The 9,594-nt window shown below is 43.3% G+C and overlaps 1 protein-coding gene across 1 annotated transcript in view; it reads left to right on the top strand.

Annotated features, from left to right (window-relative positions):
* Positions 1 to 9,131, top strand: part of LOC139294077 (heterogeneous nuclear ribonucleoprotein L-like) — a 44,379-nt gene extending 35,248 nt beyond the window's left edge. Inside the window, exons 8-14 of the mRNA XM_070915856.1 lie at positions 2,973 to 3,044; positions 4,234 to 4,451; positions 5,025 to 5,146; positions 7,116 to 7,317; positions 8,129 to 8,186; positions 8,394 to 8,492; positions 8,997 to 9,131. Of these exons, the coding sequence (XP_070771957.1) occupies positions 2,973 to 3,044; positions 4,234 to 4,451; positions 5,025 to 5,146; positions 7,116 to 7,317; positions 8,129 to 8,186; positions 8,394 to 8,492; positions 8,997 to 9,052 (827 nt within the window). The 3' untranslated portion in view covers positions 9,053 to 9,131. The remainder of the gene's footprint in view (positions 1 to 2,972; positions 3,045 to 4,233; positions 4,452 to 5,024; positions 5,147 to 7,115; positions 7,318 to 8,128; positions 8,187 to 8,393; positions 8,493 to 8,996) is intronic.
* The last annotated feature ends 463 nt before the right edge of the window (positions 9,132 to 9,594 follow it).

Raw genomic sequence — 9,594 nt, forward strand, 5'->3', positions numbered from 1 at the left:
GATTTTGAATTCTGTGATGTTGTTCAGAAGCAGCTCAAATAACCTGGAAATGCAGTACCACTCTCTGTGTCCAATTTGTATCTTTATAAAACGTTATGACTGCATAATTGAGGAGATGAAACATTTAATGACTGTGTGTTTCGTCTCAGTCAGTTGTGTTCATTGCAGTGAAGATCAAATGAAGACGCTGGTCTTGGTGTCATCAACTCGCTGATGCACGCAGTAGCTCAGCTCGGCTGCCTCTGTGATTAACCAGGTCCCCTGAACATAGCACAGAAGCATGTGCGCTGACTGTGTGTGTGCTCCTAATCTGTGGTGTGAAGGTCAGTGTGGATGGACATCCTGCTGACTGAATTATCTCCAGGCCTTCTCATTTTTCACTGCTGTAGCAGCTCTCCTCCACATGGTTGTGTATGTTGATGTGTGTCTGTCTTCAGGACATCACACAGCAACGCATCAGCACTCTAGCCACATATCTGCTGACCTGTTGACCAGTGTGTGTGTGTGTGTGTGTGTGTGTGTGTGTGTGTGTGTGTGTGTGTGTGTGTGTGTGTGTGTGGGGTGAGGGATAGATCTCTCTGTTCCTATCAGCTGACTCGGGCTCTCAGTGTCATTTCAATGTGCCTCCAATGTAGTGTATAGCTTGTATGTAGCATATATGTAATGTAGCACATATACTGCAGTGTGTAATGCTTTCACTGTGTTTGACAGCCAGTGAGTGACGATGGTGATGTTTTTATCATTATGATGATAATGTAATGCAGGTTGATGTTCTTTCGTGCTGAGGGAGAAAAAAAGAGAAAGCTTGATGCCTCACAGGTACTGTCTCTTTCATGTCCCTGTTCACATCACCCCCCTCTGTATCACTCTCTGAATAAATGATTTCTTATTTACTCACCTCCATCATTACCATAGAGAGCGTATTGAAGTTTTATTTTTTTTTGGGGGGGGGGGGGTCATTACTCATGAGTGTGGTTTATAGAAGTGAATGCAACTTGAAATCAACTCACATATTTACAACTCACAAAAAAAAAATGAACATGTGTGTAGGACTACAGAGTGTCCTTCTACCTTTCCCTTTCTCACACTCCTTTGGAAAAGAACCTCCTGCCCATTTCGATTTGTTTTTGTATTTCTAATCTGTGAATTACAGATGACGGCGCAGAGGCAGAAATGACACGCTTTTTAAAGTCCATCTTTTTCTTGAGCTATGCACATTATATGAGTGAAGGCCATCTCTTGTCAGGGCAATATTTCAGGGGTCAGTTTCATTGTGTGTTTGTTTTTTATTTAACCAAAATATTAGAACCACAGTTTATAGGATGCTTTATGGCAGAGATTGGTGCCCAAAAGAGTGGTTTGTTATTGTGTCTCAGATCCCAGCTTTTAGCTTGGTGAGAATGGCATTTGCAGAGCCATTGTTTCCAGTATGGTGGCCTTAGAATTGCAGCTTTTTGCAAATGTTAGCGTCATTGACCTGTGACCCCTCACACACTGGGGCGGTTTGCAGCTAAGTGTGAAGTGGCAGGACCTCCAAGTCCACCCTACTGGTGGTTGTGACAGCCCTCTGGCCTTGTTTCTCGCAGGTATAGGTAATTGGTAGGCGGGGCCATTCGCTTGGGCTGAGCACCTGGGCCCAGTGCTCCGAGTCACTACATAAGCTGCCACCATATGTGTTGATTAGAGAGCTGTGCCTGAATGCAAAGATCTCAGTTTACCAACCCTTACCCATGGTTGTGAGCTTTGGGTAGTGACCAAATCACTGACATTGTGGGTAGAAGTGGAGGAAATCAGTTTCCTTGGCAGGGTGGCTGGGTTCAACCTTAGAGACAGGGTGAGTAGCTCAGACATCTGGGAGCAGGGTAGGGTAGCTCTTTGATGGAGCTCAGGGCTCATACTGAGGACACCAGCCATACAAATGATCTCATTAGTTAAGATAACCACCAACCAATCAACAGAACATAAAAGGACATATTACTCTGGGCTCAACCTTATAGACAGGATGAATAGCTTAGACATCTGGAAGTAACTTCAAGTAGAACTGCTGCTCCTTTGCCTCAAAAGAAGCCAGTTGAAGTGGTTCTGGCATCTGATTAAAATGCCTCCTGAAGGCCTCCCTCTAGAGGTTTCACGTCCAAGTGGGAGCAGACCCCAGGGCTGACCCAGAACATACAGTGAGGGATTACATATCCCATCCCTGGATGGGTAGACATGATAGACAAAATCATGAAAACAAGGATTTCCTGGAAGTTCCTGTATTTTTTCATGTTGCTCAAGGGTGAGGAATTTCCAGCTGTGCCGCTAATGCACCTTGTACTTCTGGCCACAAGTGCACCTTTGACTGTGCTGTGCGCTCAAACCCCTGGAACACATTACACGATAATCTGGCCACTGTTAATAAGGTGGTTACTTGGGTTGCTTATAGGAATGGTCCTTTAGTGTTCATGTTTCCATGTTATAGAGCCTCGACTAATAACAGCTCCCGCTCCGCATTATGCTACAACATCACAGTTTACCTCAAACACGATCTTGTGGCATTATGCTACTGTGGTGTAAGCTTGTGGCTGTCGAATGGAGGATATACGAACTTGGGTCTTATCCCTGTTGTTTTTTGTGTCATTTCTATCAAGTTGATTGCTGAGATCTGGGAACACATCTACATCGCTAAAGATAGAGTAGGTCCAATGGGTCAAGAAACACTAGCAGTCAGACAGTCAGGCTGGTTGTAAGTAGTTAGTCAGACTTGTTTGGATGAGAAAAGTTTCATATAGTAGACACTGATGTGGCCTTGTTCTGGATTAAATACTTTTTTCAATTTTACTGTGGAGCCTTCAGGAGTAGTAAATGCAAAGTCTACATCTGTGAAAGAAGCGCATTGTTTTTAACTAAATTACTGTGGGCCCTGTTCACAATCTAATAATGTGTGTGTGTGTGTGTGTGTGTGTGTGTGTGTGTGTGTGTGCGCGTTTCAGACCGTGGAAAGGGCAGGCAGAGACAGGCCATTTTAGGAGAACACCCATCATCCTACAGTGATAACGGCTATGGTAAGACTAAGACACACACACACACACACACACACACACACACTTAAAATGACATTGGTAACTGAATCCGTTGCCTCACACAAGGCTGCTTCTTCATCTACAGTCCCCATACCTCCGAAGTGAAACTTGACGCTCTCCTACACACACACACACACACTTGCACACACACACACATACTCATTCACTCAGCATAGGTGTAGTCATGTGTAATGGCCAGAGGTGAAGCAGTAGGTATATCTTCACCAGCATTTGGAAACTGATCCCTGCCAATTACATTCTCTCTTTAATTTAAGCAGTCTCACAACACACACACACACACACACACACTCACACACACACTATGGGGCGTTAGAAGAGTCATAACAACAACATTCAATTATTAAAGACAAAAGCCAGATTATTTTCCTTTAAACATGTTTTTGCATTGAATTATGACGCAGTAAATGCATACATAAAAAGGAAACAGGCATAACTGTGTTTTATATTTCACTTTGTTTGATTTGTTTTTAATCAGGCATTTTAAATCTTCCATACAAAAAAATAGTGAGCGACTGGAATATTCAACATTTAGTTTAGTTGCCCCACCCCAGGTTCCAAATGATGAAAACAGATATGAATTTGATCAGATGATTTTGTTTATTTACGTGTTATGTGTATGAGATCAGGTATCTGAAGTTTCTTTTTTTAACCAATTACTAGTTGCCTGAATCGACAATAACCAGGCGAGTTGGTGACTCAAAGTTAGATATTAAGCAGAAAGATGAATGTAATAAAAAAAAAAATGCGCGGCTATACATCAGTGTCTTTTGGTCCAATTAACCGTATCAGCCCAATGTTGAGATGACCAAACGGGCACACAATACCTTGTACCACCAAGGAAATGTACCACCAAGCTTGTCGACTTGTCAGCCGTCCAAGGCTGTATCCCCTCAGGCAGTCAGATATCTCCATCATCCCTGGGGTTCTCAGGAGCAGAACCCTGCACAGAGATCATGCATGGTGCAGATTTTTGAGCAGAAGGTATATAAAAGCTCTCAGTGTCTTGATTACGGATGATAAAGTGTGTGTTCAGATCAGCTTGTGGACTGAAGGCATGCATAGCAAACCATATTGATAACGTTACCAACTGCAAAGACACAGGCAGTACTGTTCAGTAAACAGGATTGAGAACCTGCCTCTGCCCCCTCAGGTCCGCCCTGCCCCCTGCTGCCTCTGCCCGGCAACAGCAGGTACAAGCTCACCTCAGTGGACGTTCCAGACATGGTGTCCTACCCTCTGCCCCAGTCATCCTCCTCATACTCTGGCCATGCCCCCAGCTCTGTTGCCATGGTGAGTGGGCTCCATCCATCCAAAATGAACTGCACCCGCATCTTCAACCTCTTCTGCCTTTACGGCAACATTGAAAAGGTAGGTGTGTGTATTCTTAACATGTTTGACAGGTTTTGCTCTTCCATGTCTATTATAGAAACAAGAGCAACTGTTGTAACTGTTGGCTTCACAGCCGTCACTGCTGTTTGGATGATTAGGGTGCAGGTTTACACACGAATGACTCCACTGTAGAGCTGTGTAACATCCTCATTCCAATATGGTTAGAAACGCGGAACTGGACCATAGAACATGATCATTTTATAAAACCTCTATAGAGCTCTAATCTAATTACTGTTACACCTCAATTCTGTAAGGACCCTGTAGAATTTGCAAATTACCACCTCGTTTCATTGATAAACACAAATTAAGAAATATTTTCCTCATGTTAGCGTCAGATCAACTTTGGAAGTGCAGGAGGAGGTGTTCAGTTTCAGTGTTCGTCTGGGCACCTGAATGTCTTATTGTTTTAAGACAGAACCATTATCTCTGAAAAGGTGAGTGGAGCTTGATCATGCTGTATGTCGCTTTCACAAGATAGCTGTTAACTGTGACTGTGTGTGTGTGTGTGTGTGTGTGTGTGTGTGTGTGTGTGTGTGTGTGTGTGTGTTGTAGGTAAAGTTTATGAAGAGTGTTCCTGGTACCGCATTGGTTGAGATGGGAGATGAGTATGCTGTGGACCGAGCCATCACACACCTCAACAGCATCAAGGTGTTTGGCAAGAGACTCAACGTCTGGTGAGATGTTACACACACACACACACACACACACATATACATTATTTGACTATTTCTGAGGTCTCATTGTCTTTCACCATGTGTGTTGTAAAGGTGAATGTGAGTCAAATGTGATATTGCTAAATTATGGAGCCAAAATGCGTCACATCTATCTAAATCAATGTTAGATTGAATGAATAGAGAGAAGATACAGTGGCAAGGAAAAACTTCTTTTAAGAGGCAGAAACCTCGAGCAGAACCAGGCTCTGGGTGGGGGCGTTTTCACATTAGGTATGACTGATTCGTACCGTGCCTGAGTATGATTGCCCCCACTGGTCAGCTTTCACATTGCTCCGTACCTGAGCACACTTGATCTACACACCGTAGCAGTTGGTGGCGGTAATGCGCCATAACATTGTTTGCAACTGCCATAACACATCAAGAAGAAGAAGAAGAGTGCACTTGTGTCATCATTTACGCACATACGCGCATGTTGTCGCTCCAGTGTAGAAAAGAGTACTATGAGCACTCTGCCTACTATTACTGCTACTGTGGAGACAAAGTCAGGAACAACCTGCTCGCCTTCCTTCCTACTTTATCAGCCATGGCCGCGCAGTGCAAAGGATGAGATTGGTGCTACCCGAACGGTACAGTCGGATAGTTATGGCCTCACATTCTAAATAGCGATCTTCTGCTGTGTTTTGGAAGCTACAGTTGTTTTCACACCTGACATACCAGAGTACACATGAAGCGTACCCTAGACCACCTTTTCGGTTCGCTAATCCGTTCCCGGGTACGGTACACAGTGTTCACACTAATCAAACGAACTGGACTTTGGGGTCAAGTGTGATCTGATCCAGGCCCAGGTCCCTTATGTGAAAGCCCCCAGAGAGAGAACATACAGTGGCATAGAGATGTAAAGTAATAGTAATGGTAGTGGTAATAATATTGATATTGATAAAAAAAGTAATGAGACTAAATGGTCTTCATATATAGTGATTTTTCAACCTTAACAGTTCCCAAAGCGCTTTACGGATTGGTCTCATTCACCCCATTCACACAGCGACCGTGTCGCCATGCAAGTTGCTGGCCTCCATCAGGAGCAACTTAGGGTTCAGTGTCTTGCCCAAGGACACTTTGACACGTGGACGGGAGGAGGTGGGGATCGAACCATCGACCCTATGATCAGTAGACAAGGTTCTTTTTTAATAATACTACTGCAACCGGCCACCGTCAGCCCAACAATCGTCAATTTCCCATATATTCAGCCGGGGGAGCGAACCGCCCGCCCTACCTCCTGTGCAACAGTGCCAACCACTGCACCGCCATGCCACCTGCTAATAATAATATTTGTAGCAGCGGGTGATGAGCAGGAACATGGGGGCAGTAGGTGGCTTGCAGTCATAGATCCAGACTCTACAGCTCTGGAGGCAGAAATACCTGCAGAAAGCAACAGGAAGAGAGAGACAGAGGGAGCACTCAACTACGGGAGAGAGAAGATGTCCAGTCAGTAACATGCATTAATGGGTTAAGAACACGTACAGATGGAGAAGGAGAGGAGCTCAGTGCATCATGGGAAGCCTCCCATACAACCTTGTGTTGTAAAATGACCATTAAACGAACCCTTGAACCCTTAAATAAAATCATAGATGCACAGTAAGGCCGATTCCCACTGCGGATTTATAATAAATTGTATTCATTATTAATACTTTCATGGCCTTATCAGTATGTATGAGCTTGTATAAACATTCCGTAGAGAAATGAGGCCCCTGGTCATGTCGTCTGGCTAGTAGCTCAACAGTTCAGTCTCAACATTGAATAATGCTGCTTTTGAATGTGAAACGATGTCATGACTGCATACAAACCTGGTCTGTGACATGTTGTCGATGTGCTTGTAGTGTTTTTGCTCTTTTTATGCAAAAAAAAAAGCAGGTTTGACATGCACAGATCTGATCAGATCAGGTTACACCGGCACTGTGTTTGTGTGCAGTGTGTCTAAGCAGCATGCAGTGATCCCCAGCCAGGTGTTTGAGTTAGAGGATGGCAGCAGCAGCTACAAGGACTTCGCCATGACCAGGAACAACCGCTTCAGCAGCGCCGGACAGGCCTCCAAAAATATCATCCAGCCTCCATCTGCAGTGCTACACTACTACAATGTTCCTCCGTGCGTATCCCAGGACCATTTACTGAGGGTAAGGTACATCTGTCTGATAAATACCTTTTAGTTTAAAATACGTCCAGGATGCCTGTCCCTCCTCCCTCTGTCTCTCTGGCGAGGTGAACGTCAACTTAAACAGTTCTTAGACAAAGTTAACTGTCTTTACATTATGGAATAATTGCTGTTGAATCCTGACAGTGCTCTTAAACAAAACTTGGTTAAGAATGTATTAAAGAGTCCCCAATTGTCCAAAAATCTGACACTAATCTCATTAAATGACATATGTAATATGTATGTCAGTGTGTGTCTCTCAATATCCAAAATATAGAATATATAATATATATTGTTTCTTACGTTGTTGAGGTCACAAATATGCCAAAACTGTGTTATTTACCTAGTTTATTAAACATGTTTGAGAAATGCACCATCATGAATATTATAATGTACATACTACACAATATTACATAATGGTTTTTAATAAGTGTGAAAAACAGATATTAATATATAAAATATATATAATGTCCACATAGGTAAACATACTTTATTATTCCTAATTATTTAAGTATCGTCCTGAAGAACATGTTCTTGCAGGTTCATCAAGCCAAATAAACAGGTCATATGTAAATCAGCTCTGGAAACAGTCGTGATGCAGGGAGGGGGCAGTGTCTGAATGTCTTGCCGGGGACAGATGAACCCACCTCCAGATCCGGCCTTAGGATGACTCAAGTTTCATATCTAAGTCTTGCCTGATGCAGCTTTACTCGTGCTTTAGCTGCTGTGTGTGTGTGTGTGTGTGTGTGTGTGTGTGTGTGTGTGTGTGTGTGTGTGTGTGTGTGTCTTGACAGCTGTGCACAGAGCATGACGTGCCCGGCTTCGTCAAATTCAAGATGTTTGATGCCAAACGTAAGTAGAACTTCAAGGTATAACTTTTTCATTAGGTTCAAGTTTATAAAGTACATGTTCTCCTCCAGTCCAGATTGATTCCTTTACTTCTCTGTGTGAACTGATGAATTTAAAGGTTAGGGTTACATATTATTCCCTCTGTGTCTATGCTTCTCTACCGTTGCTTTTATTTATCTACTCCTCTCTTTCTGTATCTCTCTCTCTCAGCCTCCTCGAAGACCATCTCTGGCTTGCTGGAGTTTGACAGTAAGACGGAGGCTGTGGAGGTTCTTACTGTACTCAACCACTACCAGATCAGGATACCCAGTAAGTCTGTCTGAAAGACCCCTCCGGTCCTACAAGCATTCATATACTGTCCGCTCTGTCAAGATCTCATACAGCTTGACTGTATTTACACCTGAGAGTAAAATATATGTATATCCAATACACATTTTGTAGTTTCCTTGTTGATTACTTCCTAGTAGCATTTTTTAAAAATGTAATGTTTTGAAATGTTCTGCGTTACACTGTTAGATATCACTCTGTGGTGTTGGTTTTCTACTTGTTTTTCCTTACCATTTTGTAAACTGCCAATATTTTAGATTTGAAAACTTAAAAAATATGATAATTATATATTCTTTGACACAGCTAGTTTAACTAGCCTGTCACAGACTGCTGACTCAGCCTTATGTATTCATTTATACCTGTTTTTGGCATTCCTGTTCCTGCTGTTTCTGCCGTCATTTCTGTGATAGGGCGTGACTAATGTCTGAGTCAGGCTCTAAAACTGTGTGTGTGTGTGTGTGTGTGTGTGTGTGTGTGTGGTTTCAGATGGGTCCAACCCATACACCCTGAAACTGTGTTTCTCCACCTCGTCTCATCTGTAAAAAGCTGCAGAGCACGAGAGGAGGCTGCTGAGCCTGATGACGGCTGACCTCTGACCTGAGAGAGGGACCATGAGAGACGGACACACAGACAAGTTGAGGAGAGATAAACACACAGAGGTATGAAAGAAGAAGAGAATGAGAGAGAGAGACAGAGAGAGAGAGACAGCCTTTTAAAGGAGATAAAGAAGATGGAAAGAAAGAAGACACCGAACTGTCCATCAGAGGCACACCTGTTATCCCACCATCCAGTCACAACTCAACAAGCGGACAGACTAATGACTGTCTGCAGCACTCTGATAATGTGTTTATACTGTCATGTGGGACATCTGGAGGACACTGCTCAAGCGTTTGCCCCAGAAGTCTTCACCACTGCATGGCAAACCTGTCTTTGAGTGTGGACCTAGAGACAGGGACCCACTCCGAAGTGTACAAACACTGAGTCCACTTCCATGTGAGTCAGACATCACCGTGCTGACTGAAATGATATCTTCAAAAAAAAAAGGATAAATACAGTGTGTTTGTTTTGAATTGCCATTGAATAT

Source organism: Enoplosus armatus, chromosome 12 (assembly GCF_043641665.1).
Source record: "Enoplosus armatus isolate fEnoArm2 chromosome 12, fEnoArm2.hap1, whole genome shotgun sequence".
In the NCBI taxonomy this organism is placed as follows: Eukaryota; Metazoa; Chordata; class Actinopteri; order Centrarchiformes; family Enoplosidae; genus Enoplosus; species Enoplosus armatus.